Source organism: Schistocerca piceifrons, chromosome 9 (genome assembly GCF_021461385.2).
Source record: "Schistocerca piceifrons isolate TAMUIC-IGC-003096 chromosome 9, iqSchPice1.1, whole genome shotgun sequence".
NCBI lineage: Eukaryota > Metazoa > Arthropoda > Insecta > Orthoptera > Acrididae > Schistocerca > Schistocerca piceifrons.
In genome coordinates this window covers 190,675,167-190,695,249 of record NC_060146.1, presented here as the reverse complement: position 1 = coordinate 190,695,249, position 20,083 = coordinate 190,675,167, and the positions used below count along the sequence as shown (strand labels likewise).

General features: G+C 40.1%; 1 protein-coding gene across 6 annotated transcripts in view; it reads left to right on the top strand.

The window, feature by feature from the left end:
* Nucleotides 1-20,083, top strand: part of LOC124717355 (echinoderm microtubule-associated protein-like 2) — a 655,376-nt gene that overhangs the window by 545,720 nt on the left and 89,573 nt on the right. For 5 of the 6 annotated variants that reach the window (XM_047244186.1, XM_047244188.1, XM_047244187.1 and 2 more), the window contains exon 6: nucleotides 2,338-2,409. The exons of the other annotated variant lie outside the window; for it this stretch is intronic. In XM_047244186.1, the coding sequence (XP_047100142.1) occupies nucleotides 2,338-2,409 (72 nt within the window). The remainder of the gene's footprint in view (nucleotides 1-2,337; nucleotides 2,410-20,083) is intronic. 6 annotated transcript variants of the gene reach the window in all.

Sequence of the window (20,083 nt, the reverse complement as noted above, 5' to 3'; positions counted from 1 at the left end):
AAGGACACACATACTCTCCATGAAAGCCTATATTCAACTTCTGGCAGGTTAAAACTGTGTGCCAGACCACTACTCTAACTCAGATCAGGAGGTAGGAGACGAGGTACTGGTGGACTTTAGACTGTAAGGACAGGTCATGAGTTGTGCTCGAGTAGCTCAGTCAGTAGAGCAATCGCCCACAAAAGGCATAGATCCTGAGTTTGAGTCTCGGTCTGGCACACAATTTTAATCTGCAAGGAACTTTCAAATCGGCGCACACTCTGCTGTATTCCGGAAAACATATGTTGAATATAGGATATACACTCCTGGAAATTGAAATAAGAACACCGTGAATTCATTGTCCCAGGAAGGGGAAACTTTATTGACACATTCCTGGGATCAGATACATCACATGATCACACTGACAGAACCACAGGCACATAGACACAGGCAACAGAGCATGCACAATGTCGGCACTAGTACAGTGTATATCCACCTTTCGCAGCAATGCAGGCTGCTATTCTCCCATGGAGACGATCATAGAGATGCTGGATGTAGTCCTGTGGAACGGCTTGCCATGCCATTTCCACCTAGCGCCTCAATTGGACCAGCGTTCGTGCTGGACGTGCAGACCGCGTGAGACGACGCTTCATCCAGTCCCAAACATGCTCAATGGGGGACAGATCCGGAGATCTTGCTGGCCAGGGTAGTTGACTTACACCTTCTAGAGCACGTTGGGTGGCACAGGATACATGCGGACATGCATTGTCCTGTTGGAACAGCAAGTTCCCTTGCCGGTCTAGGAATGGTAGAACGATGGGTTCGATGACGGTTTGGATGTACCGTGCACTATTCAGTGTCCCCTCGACGATCACCAGTGGTGTACGGCCAGTGTAGGAGATCGCTCCCCACACCATGATGCCGGGTGTTGTCCCTGTGTGCCTCAGTCGTATGCAGTCCTGATTGTGGCGCTCACCTGCACGGCGCCAAACATGCATACGACCATCATTGGCACCAAGGCAGAAGCGACTCTCATCGCTGAAGACGACACGTCTCCATTCGTCCCTCCATTCACACCTGTCGCGACACCACTGGAGGCGGGCTGCACGATGTTGGGGCGTGAGCGGAAGACGGCCTAACGGTGTGCGGGACCGTAGCCCAGCTTCACGGAAACGGTTGCGAATGGTCCTCGCCGATACCCCAGGAGCAACAGTGTCCCTAATTTGCTGGGAAGTGGCGGTGCGGTCCCGTACGGCACTGCGTAGGATCCTACGGTCTTGGCGTGCATCCGTGCATCGCTGCGGTCCGGTCCCAGGTCGACTGGCACGTGCACCTTCCGCCGACCACTGGCGACAACATCGATGTACTGTGGAGACCTCACGCCCCACGTGTTGAGCAATTCGGCGGTACGTCCACCCGGCCTCCCGCATGCCCACTATACGCCCTCGCTCAAAGTCCGTCAACTGCACGTACGGTTCACGTCCACGCTGTCGCGGCATGCTACCAGTGTTAAAGACTGCGATGGAGGTCCGTATGCCACGGCAAACTGGCTGACACTGACGGCGGCGGTGCACAAATGCTGCGCAGCTAGCGCCATTCGACGTCCAACACCACGGTTCCTGGTGTGTCCGCTGTGCCGTGCGTGTGATCATTGCTTGTACAGCCCTCTCGCAGTGTCCGGAGCAAGTATGGTGGGTCTGACACACCAGTGTCAATGTGTTCTTTTTTCCATTTCCAGGAGTGTAGATGGATATTCATCGCACACTTATGCTTGTCCTGTGCAGGGGTTTACGAGTGTGCTAACATGCTACAATATTCAAGACACATCATAGACACTATTGAGCTGAGAGAGCCGAATTCTTATGTTATCTCGTATGTGTTATGACCACTCGTGTGCGCAGCACAGTTTATCTCTCCATGTTCACATTCCACTCACAATGTTCTGCCACGTTTGCTGCATGCCTGTCTGTAACAGACTGCTAAAGTATTGTGTCTGTATACATGCCATGTGCCACTTTTAGCCGCAACATTCACACATCGTGTGTCTTCAAATGGGATAGCCCTTCCTGTGACATTTGGCCACTCTGCATATGTCTGTTGTCAATTTCATATGCTTGTCTGTAAACAGTACCTTGTGGCATGTTGCACTAGAATATTTCATTTAGCCACCATAGCTTTAAATCAGCATTCTGTAAATAGAAATCGTCCATGCTGTTTCTTACATGATGCTTTTAAAGATGTTGACTGTTACAGTGAAAAGGCACCAAGTCAGTAGAGTGCTATGTGATAGTGTTGCACCGCTGGCAGAGGAGTTGCATGCCTGCATGCTGCATGTTTTGTTCTGGTCTCTTGTTCTAGACTTGCGACCAAGTCTCTGTTTAATCTGCACCTGCGCTCTCAAATGCAGGGACAGCACCAGCTAAAGCACGGGTATGCACCATCTCAGTCTTTGTCTCTGCTTCTCTTTTTGCACACATTTTATAGTGTGTTTGAAGTTAAGAAAGCAATTGTTTTAGCTCAACATAATTTGAAAAACACACACGCACATCCACAGACAGTACATGTTGTCTGGATTAAACTGTTTTAGTCTACCTTTTTTATTTACTTTTATTTGAGCCTCTGCGGACTGTGTGTTAACAATAAGTATCATTTTTAGTGTCTACGTCTAGTTCTTCTACCAATATGGTAATAGCAGGTCCACCTCGATGATGAGAATACTTTATGAAGATTGGACACACTCATCACAGGGAGTTATCTGTGATATTTACTTATACAAAATAGGCCTACATTCTGTCCATTAATTTCTGTTTTTATTTTGAAATGACCAGTTTCAGGCAATGTCGCCCATCTTCAGATCTGTTAAACAGTAAAAATAAATTGCAGTTGTTCTAATCTTGTGTTTACATTATTTCAAAGCTAAAAATAAGTTGCATCTAATTATAACACAAAAATAGTATAACATGCCATACTTTGTAGTTATAAAAGAACCATTCTTAATGGAACTTTCAGCCTTGCCACAATGGTAACACTAGTTCCTGTCAGATCACTGAAGTGAAGCGCCGTCAGTGAAGGCTATCACTCGGATGGGCGACTGTCTGGATCTACAGAGTGCTGTTGGCAAGTGGGGTGCACTCGCGCTCGTGAGATCAATTGAGAAGCTGCTTGATTGAGAAGTAGTGGCTGCAGTCATGAAAACTGACAACACCCTGGTGAACGGTGTGCTGACCACATGCCCCTCCATGTCCGTATCCAGTGATGACTTGGGACTGAGTATGACACACTGGTCCGTCAGTAACATTGAGCCTGCAAGGCCTGTTAAGAAGGGGGACGGGGGGGGGGGCGGGGGGTGGGGGGGGGGGAGAGGGAGAGACGAGAGAGAGAGAGAGAGAGAGAGAGAGAGAGGAGATGAGAGAGGAGAGAGAGAGAGAGAGAGAGAGAGGAGAGAGTGAGAGAGAGAGAAGAAGGTACACTTTAACACTACAGGCATTTTACCCCATTCAGATTACTTTTAATATTCCACATCACCCCCTAAACAACTTGTTTGATTTCAACCAGAATTGGTACACATATCACTTAGTATCTGGAAATGATCACTGTGGTGTGGGGGTAAGAACTACTGACCTATCGAAGGGATTTGGGGGGGGGGGGGGGGGGAGGGAGGAGGCTTTAAAAGCAGTGTAACCCATGACAGGAGAATATCTGTAGTACAGCCACCCAGTATCTGAGAATGAGGGCCCTTAGTGACATTGGAACAAACTTTGCATGTAATTTCAACCTTTACCAAAATTTTTCTCAGTGACAATCCTTACAAAATGATGAAACGAAAAAGTTGATTATTTACTATATTTTTGCTATTCATGCTTTAAAATTGCTGCATGTAGCATGTTTTAATTTATTACTGCTTTACTACCAATTCTAATCACAGTATATTTCACAGACGGTAGCGACATATACCAAAGGATGTGCCTGCAAAGTTATGTCATTGTACACCACATTGTTCAGGAGATACGACGACATAAACATTAAGTTGTATGAAAATGAAAGTGCAGGGAGAGATTCCCTAGACACACAAGTGAAATATAGCAACAAGTATGTGTGAAATATTTTAAATGCACGAGAAATACATTTGACATGTGTGTAAGTGTTAAAGCCATGGATAAAACGCTCATTCTAAACACGTAGAACAACTTCAACCAAATTTTGAACACTATGTTAGTTATGGTCTGAAAAGAAATACTGTGGGGTAAGCTCCACCAGCCTCCTATTGAGGTGAGTATGATAACATGGTGAGAGAAGGGAGATGGAGACATTTGGGAGGGACAAGATGGTGAGAGAGAGGGGGAGGGGCAAATGGGCAGGAACAGGGGAAGGAGGAGATGGACAGAGAAAGGAAAGAGGAAGAGATGGACAGAGAGAGGGGGCAAAGAGAGATCCAGAGAGAGGGAGAAGAGGAAATGGACAGAGAAAGCAAAGAGGAAATTAACAGAGAGGGGGGAAGGAGAAGATGGCCTAATAAAAGAGTAGAGTAAATACATACCTGGGCCATGCCAGGTACTCAGTTAGTTTTAATAGGAAGTGAACAGAATGCAAGTGTGGTTTTATCATATTGCAGTGAAACTCATAGTTCCACTAAGACTGGTTACTCTGGAACCACGAGATATGGTATATAATACAACTTGTGTATTGTAGTTAGATAGACAAAGTTTTTAGCTTTGTAGCATTGTAAGCTCAGGATTAGAATCCAATTATAATTTATATTTAGTGTTTAACAAATCTTGCAATAGGCAACATTGCCCAAAGCCAGTGACTTTGAAATAAAAACAGCAATCAACAGATAGAAAATTAGTCTATTTTTAAAACATTTTGTTTTATGGGGTGTATTTGCTGGCCACAACGTGCCTTCAGTTGACAAAATATTTAATGCTGGTGATAAAGACATAGAAGAGAAGGTACACAACACTGTCCTACCTTTCAGAACTAATAGTTCCTTCCCTGGGGAAGAGGGGGGTAGTCTCATCCCTTACATCCTGGAGTCTGAGCGACCTGCCTTTCCTTTTTAAACTTCCCCAACTTATCATTCTTAGAGGAAGGGACTAATAGTTCCAAAAGCTAGGGCAGTGTTGTGTAGTTTCACTTTTCTACATTTGTGTATCAGCAGCACTAAATATTTTGCCTGGTGTAAGTAAGGCCTGGCTATAAATTCTGTCTTATAATTTTATAGTTTCCTTGACTGAATTTTACTTTTGATATGAAAACTTTCTTTGTTTATAACCAAACTCAATTCAACAATAACTCTGCAGTATCAGTGGGTTTCACATTGTTTCACTTTCTCTGTTCCTCACGTCACTACAAAAATAACCTGTTTTATTTCCGTGTACAAAATGTCCTGGTTTGGCCTCGATTTGATTAGTAACTATTTAAAAAAAAAAAAAAAAAAACTTCATCTTTATGTGTACACAAGCAGCTATTCAGTCTTTTGTAACTATGTAGTATTATAGAGAACTGAGTTGGCCTTGGTGAAGTGTGAACCTGCAGACCGTAAGGTCCCAGGAACAAATTGTGGTCATCTTTTCAATCTGCCTTTAACCTAACATTAACCTCTTAATGAGGTGAAGATATGCCAGGAACCAACAAGTGGTCCAGATACCATCTTAAAGTAACAGTCGACTTTCCCTGAAAAGATTACTGGGGTAGCTTAAGGACATGCAAGTCAGTGGAGTGATGCCCAATGAAAAGAACTTGCAAATGAGCAACTGAATGTTGCTTTTGAGAGTCTCCCAGCCAATCATGCCATATGACTTTGCTTTATAGAGGACTGAACAGGTGCTCATTTAGACATAAATATCTTGCTTTTAAAGTGGGTACCTAGTAAAAAGGGGTCAACATCTGACATTTTATATGAGGGGCAGCCATAAAGTTTTAATAGTCAGATTGAAAAAATATGATTATGTAGTTAATGTTTTGTTTGCTTGTGGGTACGTGTCTACATTCCTCATGCACACTGAAATATCTGTGCCACAGTATTGTAGCATTCTACTAAAAAAAAAAGGTTCCAGGCACATTTGTAAAGTGGAGTATCATGTGGGAGTTGCACTGCATACAAATTATTTCACCAAGCTAGGTGGCACAGTGGTTGGCACACTGGACTCCCATTCAAGAGGGTGACAGTTCATATCGCTCTCTGACCGTCCTCACTTACGTTTCGCTAAATTTCTCTGGGCAAACACTGGAATGGTTCCTTAAAAAGAGCAAGGCTGACTTCCTTCCCTTTTCTTGAAATAATCTGAGCTTGTGCTCCATCTCTGATGGTCTTGTTGTCAACAAGACATTGAATCTTAATCATCCTTCCTTCTTTCTGATTACTACTTTAGTTATGTGCATTGGCCTGACACAGCTGCAACATTTCTGCTGACACCGAGAATAAATTTCTGTATTATACAATTACCACACAACACTCAAGTTTTTTCAGTGTAACTATACCATTTTGTTTCCATTCCCCAAGCACAGTGCTGTGATACTGTGGATTGGAGCTCTCAGTGTGCACAAGGACTGCAGGCATGTACCTGCAGACAAAGAAAAAGTTTTTAAAATTTTGTTCCTGTGGAGGTCCACTGATTCTAAATGCTTAACAAAAGAAAACATGGTCCTTGGTAGGCCGTAATGGTCCTTGGTAGGCTGTAATGTAGACGATCTTTATTTCAGTTTTGCGATTAGCTGATTTCGACGACTTGTTATTTTCAAGCACTTGTGTAGTATTATGTATTACAGGTCATAAATGTGAATTATTTTCCTCTACACATAAAAAGTAGTCATTATCTTCTATCCGTACATTGTGAGTGGATTCACAGTACTGTGACAACTTTAAACATCATAATTATGTTATGTTTAAAGTTGTCACAGCATTATGCTGTATAAAAGGTGACTTGTTTACTTTTTTATTTAGTCTTTTTGATGAATTTGTTAATACTAATTATAATAATTGTGAAACCAGCTGCTGGACAAATATGCAAACAATTGCTTGTTAAGTGTATGAAGCCATGTTGTTCACTTTTGTAACGTAAATATCTGTAGTCTTTTATGTAGTAAGGCAAAATCCTAGGCGAAATATAATTAGTCGTATGGAAAAAGCAAAACACCATATTTAAAAAAAATGGTGGTTGATTAGTTAGCACACAGATAAGATCTGATGTATAGATTGGAAATGCTGATCACCAAATTGGTGTACAAGAAAATCTTGCAGTGCCATAAAAAGTATAATGTCCCGAATGCAAAAAATCTGTGTTGCTCTCTGTTCAAAAGGTTTAGTAGAGTCTGCAGCTGAGAATATCATAATTGTTAAGTGAGTGTAGCACCTTTCCTTAGTTGCAGGTGATGTGCGAGCACACCATCTCACATTCACAAGTCCGAATTCTTCTTCATAGGTACTTCACTACAGTTTTGTAGTAGGAGAAGCAATAAGGAGAAAGGAAGCATGGAAGCAAGAAAAAGCTTATCTGTGAAATGAACGTCTGGTATTCAGAGCATCTCTCTTCATATGATATAGATGTCTGAGAAACGTTTCAGTTTGAGGAAACTGCTAAATGTTGTTTATTCTTGTCTGAAGTATTGTTAGTAATGACTTGTGCCATTCAGAAGGGTACAGAGGCACACAAGACCTATCAGTTAACTCACTGTAAGTTTACAGAATAAAATAACTTATTGCACTGTACATATCCAAATGGTGGTATCCGTGAAGGGACCTCTGCAGGCCATTTAATTCTTAACTTCACACTATATTCTTTCTGTTTTCTTTTTGAGCATTTGTTAGTTAATGGGCATTAGCTGCATTGCTCCATACAATAACAGGGAGTGAATGTACACATAATATTATAGCAATTTATATCTGAGCAGCAAGATAATGGGAAATGCTTCTTGGTGCATAGCAAAATGCTTCTTGGTGCACAGCAAATGGAAAAGTCATTTCTTGATAAGCTTATCACTGTGTTTATTCCATGTACAACTGTTGTCTTACCACAGAAGGAAATTTTGTATATGGTATTCCGCATATCAGGTGACCAACATCACATATTCATGGCATGTGCAATTCTTTATTGTTACGCTTGCGCTTCATAATTAGTGTGCACCTATTTATTTCAGTTTTTTGCTTATCCTTTGGGTCATGTACACCTCAGTTATTATGGCCAGCATGTTAAATATAATAATAATTATTAGTAGTAGTAGTAGTATTAATGCCACATGGCCGATAGCCTGGTGAAAGTATTTCAGTTGGATGCCACTACGGCAATTTTCAACTGTCTGAGCCAACAGCATGCAGCGCACCCAGACGGTAACCCATCCAAGTACTAACGTGACCCAATGTTGTGTAAATTTGGTGATCAGGTGAGAACTAGTGTCTTCAGCAAACCAAGGCCGTTGCTGTTCTTCATACTTAATGATGGATAGGGCATCTTACAGAGTGATACTGTGGAGAATAACTTAGTAACAGTGTATGGTTCATTTCAAGATTGTATTTTTCACTCTTCAGTGGAGTGTGCCCTGTCACTGAACCTTCTGTCAGATTGAACGTCTGTCCTAGATCAGCACTCGAGCCCATAAAGTTGCAATTCATAAACATTGAGTTTGTAGAGTTTCGAAAATATGAGAGATGTACGGTCAGAATCTCAGCTGAAAAGGGGTAAAGTATCGTGCCCAGAGAGCTAGGCAGGTAGGAGAAATGCCTGCATTAAGTGACAAGTTTGAAACTTGAAATAACAGAAAATTTTATGATAAGAGTTAATCGTTTTGAGTGTTCAATTCTATATATCATGATCTGTTATGTAAATCTTGTATGGAGTAATAGAGATAACATATAGATATGACGGTGTTTCAGAATAACTTACTTACTTCTTGAATCCTTCTGACTACTGGATAAAGGATCAAGTGGATAAAGGATCATTGGTTTTAAGGCCATATGTTTCACTTGTGAAACAGGGCAGCTGAAAACAAATTTGTATCTCAGAAAGTGTTGGTATTGCATGTTCTGAAGGTTTTAATATTTCCTTATTTTGATGGTATAGCGATGTGGAAATAATGTAATTCTTTACATTGTAGTACTGTGTGTGGATTGTGCCTAGCATAATGAATTTTTTGTTGTAGGCAAGTTCTTGTAGAATATGTAAATACTTTAGGATCAAATGAGACTACTTACCAAAAAAGCATAAGTATTGCATCGTCTAGCCACACACAAAAGAAGGAAGACTTGGTAGCTTTTGGAATTACCCTTTAATGAGGAAGGGGGGGGGGCGGAAAAAAGGTCTATGCTCCTACATGGTGCCAGCTTGTTGGTTTCTCTAGCCAGCACCATGATGGAGCGTAGGCATATGTGCAAGGGTGTGTGTGTGTGTGTGTGTGTGTGTGTGTTTGTGTTTGTATTTCACAGTAGCTCTTCAAAGGATGATTCTGAAGGCTAGCAAGTTTTCCATCTTTTGTGTATGGCTATTGAGAAGTCAACACTTCTGCTTTTTAGTGAATGGCCTCCTTTAATCCTAAAATATTGATAATGAACTTTTCGTTAGTTACGAGGTATGCCCAGAAAGTAAGTACAGTTTTGGAAAAGAATTCATAACAACACTTTTTCAAACTATAATTTATTTTTTCAAGAAAGAGCATATCTTAAACTATTTTTCTATATGGTTGCTACCATTGATCAGACATTTTTCATAGCAGGAAACCAACTTTTCTATGCCCTCTTCATAGAAAGATGCTTCCAGTGAAAAGGACCACTTCTGAACACTGTTTTTTGTGTTGTCATCACTGTCAAAGTGCCTTCCTCCAAAATCTCACTTAAAGTTAAAAATCAAGTGGTAGGCAGAAGGAGTGAGATCAGGACTACACAGCAGGTGATCAAACTGCACGAAATTGCTGAATAAGGTTTTGAATGGCACAAGCAGAATGGGGACATGCATTACCATGAAGCAACACAATGCCTTAACTGACCATCCCATGCCTTTTGTTTTGAATTGCACACCTTGAAGTTGTCACTCTGGGAAGGAACTCAACAATTGTATGTCCCAGAGCACAGTGCACATGATTGTTTGTGCTGACAATGTTGTTTTTTGAATTTTCTTTTGGGGGTGGGGATTGTGAGTGTCTCCACTCCATTGGCTGCTGTTTTGATTCTGGAGTAACATGACAAACCCAAATTCCATCACCGGTCACAATTCTGTTTAAGAATTCATGTCTCTCATCACTTTGTTCGGAAAGAAATGTCAAAGCACTGACCATGTTGCTTCATTTTGTGTGCATCTGTAGGCATTTTCAGAATGCAACAAGAATTGATATTGTACATGTGGTGTCTGTTCTTTCAGACATGTCTGAAAGAACAGACACCATTTTCATCCAAGAGCCACTATGAATGAAGACACAAAGATATAACAGACATTGTCTGTGAGTGGGCATTGGCTTAACTCAATGGGGAAACTTGAAATTTTGTGCTGAAATGTGATTCAAACCTGTCTCTCCTGCTTATTAGGCAGATGCTCTGTCCACTGACTCGAACCCAGGTCTCCTACCTAGTAAGTAGGAGATGTGCATTGAAATCTTTGTCCAGCTCAGATTTTCAATTTTCCCCATTGATTTAAATCAATGTCCACTCACAGCCAGTGTCTGTAATACCTTTGTATCTTAAGAATTAATTTGTGAAAATTTAAGTGATTTGTGACAATCTGATGCAAAACAGTTTTATGAAATTTGTGGAAACTGATCACAGAGCATTATTATTGTGAACTGTCCGTTTTCACCAAAAAACGGAGGTATACATTAATGTAAGAAACGACATCATAGAAACCTAATCTTTCTGCTGTATTAACAGTAAACTATCAGTATAATGCTTAGAGCTATTCACACTGGTGCCATCTAAATTTAATTGAGTGTATTAGTGATAAAGCTGCTACTTCGAAAAAGCTGCTGCCTCCTCAATTTTACTTGATAGCTGTTGTTTTTCTGCTATTAGTTACTTAATATTTACTTGATCACAATGATACTATTCAAAGAAAATATTGTTCACATCTATAAGTACTGAGCACTATTTATAGTTCACCATTACTTGTCATACAGCTTGATAATGAACATTGCTATGTTCCATGTAGCTAAGAAATGGTTTCAATAATTGAATCCAGATATACTGATAATTTTTAGAGTGTGGTTAACAATAATAATTCTGTGTGGCACATTAGCATGTTGCAAGTCTTTCAACTGGACGCCACTTGAGCAGCTTGCGTGTCCCTAACCAACCACATTTATTCAACCATGGAAAGGAGGCCTACAATATAACACTGAATCTAAACCATGTGACATTTCTGGTTAATTCTCATATCACTGAAGGCTGTGCTCCAAGCAGGATTTGATCCACAACTTTTCAGTTTCCAGGTATGCACTTTGCCACAAATGTGTGGCTGTGCGTGTGAATGTGTGTACTTTTACCAGAAAAAGAGCTAGTATGAAAAGTGTTTCCTCTTATGTGTTTGCATGTTCCACATGTCAATCGGCTATAAGTGAGTGTTTGCCTTTCCCATATTTTGCACATTGTTCTGTCTAGGAATTTCCATTTTTATTATACTGTATAACAAATGAATCAATTTACATTTATAATACTGCCTCATGGTGAAAATATGGCAACTTGCTGATAATTTGATAATTTACATGAATGCCCTTCACATTAATCTTAAGAACTCCTCTATTTTCTAAAGGTTCTTTGCATTACTCAGATTTTTGTTGCTGAAGTCTTACTGCTTTCTGTGGCACACTAAAGGAGGAGGAGGAGATTAGTGTTTAACGTCCCGTCGACAACGAGGTCATTAGAGACGGAGCGCAAGCTCGGGTGAGGGAAGGATGGGGAAGGAAATCGGCCATGCCCTCTCAAAGGAACCATCCCGGCATTTGCCTGAAACGATTTAGGGAAATCACAGAAAACCTAAATCAGGATGGCCGGAGACGGGATTGAACCGTCGTCCTCCCGAATGCGAGTCCAGTGTGCTAACCACTGCGCCATCTCGCTCGGTGGCACACTAAAGTGTAGGGATTCGTTTGACATGGTGAATGGACAGCACCTGCTATTTACATTGTGAATTAGCTTTTTTGCAAGAATGTATAATGAAAACAGCATTGTACACTGGGTAAAACAAATGAGTTTGTTGTTAACAAGTGTCTATTTATTAGTGAAGATGGAGACTCCAATCTCTGTCCTGATTTAGGTTTTCCATGTTTTCTCTAAACTGCTTCGGGCAAATGCCAATTGCTTCTCCTATTCTTGTCAAAGTAGACCTGTAAGTGCTTAAATGCGTGTTTACATGATTTTTGCTTTTTGCTCTTAAAGTACTACTACTACTACTACTACTACTACTACTAAAGTTGGGCGATAGCCAGTGCAAGGTATTTATCTTAGTATGATATTTATGAATGTTACTGTTGTTATCTAAACACAATCCATTGTTTTGACTTTTTATTGGTCCAGTTTTACTATACATCACAAATTGCACAATTAATATTGGACAGGTCAAAATGAGGGTACAATTTTATTATTCAGTGTCAGCCAAAAAGTGAAAGTAAGTAGGTGTAATCTAAGTTTTTTAGTAACTTTTTAAGAACAGGTCAAAAACAGATTAATAATACATAGTATCAGCAGAATAGTACTTACATTAAAATTATGTACCTATTCTTAAAATATAATTTTTTTAAAATAACATTTATGTTACATCCTCAGAAATTCTTTTACTGAAAAAACAGCGCTTTATTAGAAATACCTTCAGTTTCATTTTAAATATTTGACTTCCTCTGGTATCATATCATGTACTATCACACCATTGTTAATTATACACCTCAGATAGGATGCTACTCTGGAATATGTTCGGTACATTTTTGGTTTCCCTATGGTATAGCAATTGTGTACATGCTTGTACTGTAGTAGTTTGCCTGTTATCAAGTGGTAGTTCCTGGTGAACAAGATAGTTTTACAAATGAATACCCATGGGATATTCAGGACACTGAGCTCTGTAAAGTGAAATTTACATGACTCAATCTTTTTAAGCCCACAGTTATTCTTATAGCTTTTTTCTCTTTTTTTCTAAAAACATCTGTGCATCATGTGGAACTTTGCACAATATGCCTGCAGTACTCTTATTTTGATTGTAAACAACAAACTTAATAGTGGATTAAATGAATTATTAGGCTGCTGTCATTGTGCCTAATTGTTTGCAGGACAGTTTTTGTAGAGTGCTTTGTGTTCTCGGTACTTCATATAAATGTGTTGTGTTGATTATGCTTGGTGTGATAGTTGTCAGTGGATATCTTTTGAAGCATTACATTTAAAGTCAGAACAACAAGTGTCTTGAGAACTGAGTTTCCCTTTGAATGCTTTGCAGTCCACCCGTGGGAAAGCATGGCTGACCTGCGAATGGGAAGTCCCTTGACCTTGAGCAGTGCTGCTTGGTTGCTGGTGCATTTACTATGACTGTACCAGTGGTAGGAGTAGGGGGAAGTGAAGCAGGAGTAGTGGTGGGGGCAGGTGGCAGTATGGAGAGTGTTGGAAGGGGAAGGGTGGGGATGGGGCAATGGAGGGGAGTTTCGAGAGGAGGGGGAAGGTGACGTCATGCGTGGCTGTGTCAGTGGTCTGTGTGGGCACAACAGGTTGCACCAGTCTACTGTACACTGCAGAGACAGCAGCAGCAATGGACACAGAGTGAGTCACGTCTCAGTTTGAGCTGATGTGTTCTTCCCCCCAGCATTTAATATGCTTTAGGCCTACTTTCTGCCCCAGATGTTACTTTTTTCACTATTATTGAGAAATCTTCAGTTCAGCAGTATTGTGTACTTACCTGTGTGTTTGTAAACAAAAACTTCTCAGTTTACACTTCTTAGAACTTTGGAAGTTACTTCAGTATTTGATTTCATATTTTAATCTAACCATAGCAACTTTCTTCTTCGTTCTGTTTGTCAACAGTTTTTGTGGAGTGCTTCTTTTTTTTAAAAAATGTGCCCATGTGGCAGCTTGGAAGTGCAAAGTTACTAGTGTCAAATATGTGACAGTTGATTTTGTAATGTAAAGAAAGATGATTATTTTTGTTAGTATATTACAGCTGGTTTTGTTGAGGAAATGAATAGTATCAGCTTTGAACTTTTTCTCTCTGCCCTTATTACATTATTGTTTTCCGACAGTCATTTCTATAATCATTATTTTCCTATTTTTCAATAAGACAGATTTTCCATTTAACCCATCTCCTAATATTGATTCATTACTACACACCATTTTATGTAATTTGTATAGCATTCTTTCTCTTTGAGAAGCAATATTAAATAAACAAATAAACATAGTTGTTTTTGAGTGAAGGTTAAGTAAATTTAACATGATAAATTTTGAAGTGTAGGAAAGCTGGAAATCCTACCAGGCTTTGGCAGAGGAAGTGTAAAAATGTCCTCCCCCCCTTGTCTCTCTCTCTCTCTCTCTCTCTCTCTCTCTCTCTCTCTCTCTCTCCCTCCCTCCCCCCCTCCCTCCCTCCCCCCCCCCTCTCCCCCCCCCTTATTTTTCAGAGAGAGGGGGAGAGAGAGAGCAGTAATTGGCATATTTAGTTCGGAGAGCCCACAGGAAGTGCTGTATCAGTGCAGGCAGGAAGTGCCAGGTGGCAGTGATAATTAGCTCTGTGTTTACTGGACTGTGCAGGTGCACTTGTTGTGGCCGGCACTGCCTTTTTCAAACTGAGGGCTTGGTTCACAAGTCTGCTAATCAGTTATAGTTCAATAGGAAACAATAGTCATTTTAATTGAGTCTCCTACGTATAGTAGGCTACATAAGAAATTATATTGTTCAATAGAAATCCAACTTATTCCATAATTTTAAGTGTGTCATCTACAAAGAATGATGTTATTGTAACATTTGATTTTTGAAAATAATTTTTGGCCAATAATGCAAGCTGTTAAAAGACCAGAATATAGTAGGACATGTGCCTTTGGCAAGGAACATGAGTGACGTGTCTTTAATGACTTTTGTGACAGTGTACAACATAGGCACTTCATAGTTTCATGTCTGTGATATTGTAACCCATTCCATATCTTTAAGTTTTCCCACCATGTAGAGAATGGAGTGTGAAAGAATGAATACATTATTTAGCCACACCAATCAGTTCTCAGCAGGTCATTCTCCTTATCAATGAATTTGGCTTCGATTATGCTGGGCCTGGTCTCCGGATCACTCACTCACTCACTCCTGACCTTCAGGAAAGCAGACACTCCCCTTTCTCACTGACTTGTCAGACACACTGTCGCCCCTCATACATCACCACTATCCAACAATGAATATCAACCAGTTTAACCTCTTCAGCAGTCAGAAATATGATAACATCTCACTGCTCCTCAATTGTTGAATTTTGCAGTGTGAATGCCACAATGTCCTCGCATGCAATCCCATGTCAGATGGATGGGACATAAAACTTTCTGTTTCTCTCTTTCATCATGTGCCCACACAAGCACATGACAATGCCAGACACTTCATTTGGGTTCCTAGATGTCCTGCTACAATACCAGCATTTCCAAATTTCAAATGATTTGGTTGTTAGAATGTTTTGTACCTTTCCATTTCAACACTCCTTATAAATATGCTGTCAACTCTTCAAGAACAGTAATTGTACATTCCCCGATACAGAAAAGTGAAGTTCCAGAAGGCAATGAGGAAACAAAATTAAATTTCATGGGTTGTGAGATTGATGTTATTTCAGTGATATCACTGTCAAGTCAAATTTATGAAGAATATGACAGTATGAACCCATTTACCAATATAACACTGCACACACTCTGGCCTGGATGCATGCACAGGTTTGCTCAGGACAGGTGTTGAGGCAAGGTGGCCTACTACTGTTGTAACTGGTGAATCTACATCAACATCTACATTTACACTCTGCAAGCCACCCAACGGTGTGTGGCGGAGGGCACTTTATGTGCCACTGTCATTCTCTCATTACCTCCCTTTCCTCTTCCAGTTGCGTATGGTTCGTAGGAAGAATGACTGCTGGAAAGCCTCCATGCATGCTCGAATCTCTCTAATTTTAAATTCGTGATCTCCTCGGGAGGTATAAGTAGGGGGATGCAATATATTCGATACTTCATCCAGAAACGCACCCTCTCGAAACCTGGACAGCAAGCTACACCGCAATGCAGAGTGCCTCTCTTGCAGACTCTGCCACTTGAGTTTGCTAAACATCTCCGTAACGCTATCACGCTTACCAAATAACCCTGTGACGAAATGCGCCACTCTTCTTTGGATCTTCTCTACCTCCTCTGTCAACCCGATCTGGTACGGATCCCACACTGATGAGCAATATTCAAGTATAGGTCGAACGAGTGTTTTGTAAGCCACCTCCTTTGTTGAGGGACTACATTTTCTAAGGACTCTTCCAATGAATCTCAACCTGGTACACACCTTACCAACAATTAATTTTATATGATCATTCCACTTCAAATCATCATGCACGCATACTCCCAGATATTTTACAGAAGTAACAGCTACCAGTGTTTGTTCCGCTATCATATAATCATACAATAAAGGATCCTTCTTTCTATGTATTCGCAATACACACGATGACTGTTTCCGGAATCCATGTTGATTCCTACAGAGTAGATTCTGGGTTTCCAGAAACGACATGATACACGAGCAAAAAACATGTTCTAAAATTCTACAACAGATCAACGTCAGAGATATAGGTCTATAGTTTTGCACATCTGCTCGACGACCCTTCTCGAAGACTGAGACTACCTGTGCTCTTTTCCAATCAGTCAGAACCTTCCGTTCCTCTAGAGACTTGCGGTACATGGCTGTTAGAAGGGGGGCAAGTTCTTTCGCGTACTCTGTGTAGAATTGAATTGGTATCCCGTCAGGTCCAGTGGACTTTCCTCTGTTGAGTGATTCCAGTTACTTTTCTATTCCTTGGACACTTATTTTGATGTCAGCTATTTTTTTGTTTGTGTGAGGATTTAGAGAAGGAACTGCAGTGCGGTATTCCTCTGTGAAACAGCTTTGGAAAAAGGTGTTTAGTATTTCAACTTTACGAGTGTCATCCTCTGTTTCAATGCCCTTGATACTGGCACTGGTAAAAAGTTGACGTCCATTCTGTTCTGGCACATTATATCACGGACAGATATGGAGATTTTGCGGGGTACAGAAGAGCTTGAACATCACTCAGTTCATACACAAAAGTTGCGTGGACAGGCATTGTGCTAATGAAAAAAAGACACCATGGTACTATCACTTGAGAGGTAACACGAGGACACAACATGTCCGTGACATACCGTTCTGCCTTTAGAATTCCCTCAATTGCTAGCAGCCATGACCTAAAGTCACACCCATTGGCTCCTCACATCATGACAGTACTGTGTCTCTCCAGATCATTGGAAGAATGGGACCTCCTCCCAGGTCACAGCCATACTCGCAGACTGTAGATCTCCTAGGATAGTGCAGAATTTCAACTCATTACTGAACACAATGTGATGCCATTCGTTAATGGTCCATGCTTCCTAGTCATCCCACCTCTGCAAATGCAGCCATGCTGTGCTGTTAACAGTACCATACACACGAGACAGCTATTCCCGAGAGTAGGTGCTGCTTGTCTCCGACTATTGGTATGGCGTGACACTAAGTTGCGTGGTGTCCATTACTCGTTCTGGGGTGGCAACTGTGGATGTGAAAGGATTATAATGGGTTTTGTACATTTAACGGGGATCCAGCCCTGTGGTGGTCAGAAGTGATTGACTGCAACCTTGATGACAAGTATGCCAGTCGAGGATTCACATGCAGGCCGACACTGGGCCAGTGTCACATCCAAATGTCCCTCAGCTCTGGATATCACACAGTTTTACGGGTTGCCATATTTGAGTGCTCCAATGAGGTCCTTCCAAACTCTGTCATATGCTGCAAACTCTCTTTTACAAGTACACAGCATCTCTGCATCCTTCAGTGATCACTCAGCATGTGACACTGTTCATGCCACTCATTACACTACCAGGCCTGGTAACAACACTAAACATGAACAACACTAAATCACTCTGGTGGCAGTTCTACCTCTCGCAGAGACGTGCAACTCATGAATAATTTCTGTACTTGCTGATGGTGTGTGCATATATGAAGTTATATTGATATCTGGCCACATCTTTTGGGTTTTACATCTTTTTTGTGAGACAGTGTATATTTCACGAGGGGTCTGTTTGTAATGAAGATTGTTTCCTAAAGTGCCAACAGAAATTTACAAACTCAGTTTCCAAATGTTGAGGCACTTTATAGAAGGGCTAATGAAATAGCTTTTAATTTAGTTTTGAATGTAATTATTCATTCCTAGTTTCCTGCTATAGTCTTTGATCAGTTTGTTTAAACAAAACAAGAAATGGACCTGAATAATGAATTTCTCTTTTTTATATACACAGGAATCCAGAATTCAGGTGAAAATACTTTTAAATCTGGTGTTATGGTAATATCTACAACAGTTCACAGAAATGTGACTTATTGTCAAGAATAATATAAAAATATATATACTCTTAATACCCTGCCATCTAAAAGTAACATTTAAGAATTTATAAGCAGCTTGTACAATAGTTTCAGTTAGAAACTTTACATATCATCTTATCTACATTATACCAAAAGGTTATTAACAAGATAGCAAGGAAGGAACTATGCAAAATAAGATGACATTTTTGTTGGGTTGTTAAGGCAACTATACAAACTGAAGATCAAAGCTGTATGGACAGTGTACTTCAAGCAGCTTATCACTGAGATTATTCTGTTTTAAATCTAGACATGAAGGTACATCTAGAAAGTTACTTATAATGTATTATATTTCTAGATCTTGTAAATGGGCTACAGTTAAGAGTTCAGCAAAAAGCTTTTGTACATGAAGAAACAGTGATAGACCTTTGAAACATGCAAAATTCGCTCTCTTGGAGATCAGATAACTGCAGTGCATACTGTCATGGGATCAGCATTAACAGCTTGATCCTGTGAGCTGAACTGCAGCTGATAAGATATGTTTGTTTACAAACTGACTCACAGCCTGGGTCCTGAGTCAGTTGCTGCAGAGACCCCCAAACAAGCAGTGGGAATGTTTTCCAGAAAGCCCTACAGGTTTTTCTTTTGTACCTAATGATACACTTAAGTATTTAGAATTGCTTATTAATTATGTTATGTTTTGGAAATATTTCTGCTGCTAATGAAACATAGAATCTGATGGTGAGCCCCACTCACACATCTGTCTAAAGTTTACCATATGTATCTCTATTACTTTACAAAATACCTTATAATGAAGGAAGGAGTGTCATTTCAGTACACTCATATATATTTTACACAGTTTATTGTTGGAAAAAAGTTACCTTCCTGCAGTCCTTAAACACACACTTCATACAAATAAGGAGCACAGTTATATACTATGTTTATGGCATGTATAGCTCTTGACTTGGCTCTAAGGTAGCTTAAATCAGAGTACAGTGTTATCATTTATAGTATACATATTTCATGTTTTTTAAACTTTACCATGACTGGTTCAATAATTTAATCATACTATCTGTAAAATTAATTTTAAGTGATTTATCTTCTTTAGAGCCTGGGATGTACTTTATACTTACAAGTCAGAGCTTTCATTGAAGCAATATGTAGCACACTTTCAATAAGTAAATCTGACATATCAGATGGCCAAAGAATTTGAATGACTTATTCAGTGTAATACAATTTGATATTTTTTTCATTACACTGATGTGTAGTGGATGTTGTTATAGTTTTCTTCAACTTGAAATAGCAAAATTTCACATATTATTTTAGCTTCTACAACGAGTAATAGCAAACAATTATGATCCAGTATTTTTACACTTCTTTTATTAGATTTCATATAATATTAATGTACTTAATTTCTCAAGTTCTACAGTTTTGGAGATCTAGTGACATGTGCGAAGTTGCATTTATGCAAAAGTCACATGCATAGCTTGAGCACCAACTTATAGGAGCATAAATACTTCAGAGGATAAATTATGGCAAATTGCTGATTCTGATAAAATGTTCTCCTTGTACACCACCTTGGGAGCATTTATGAAAATCTACAATGGA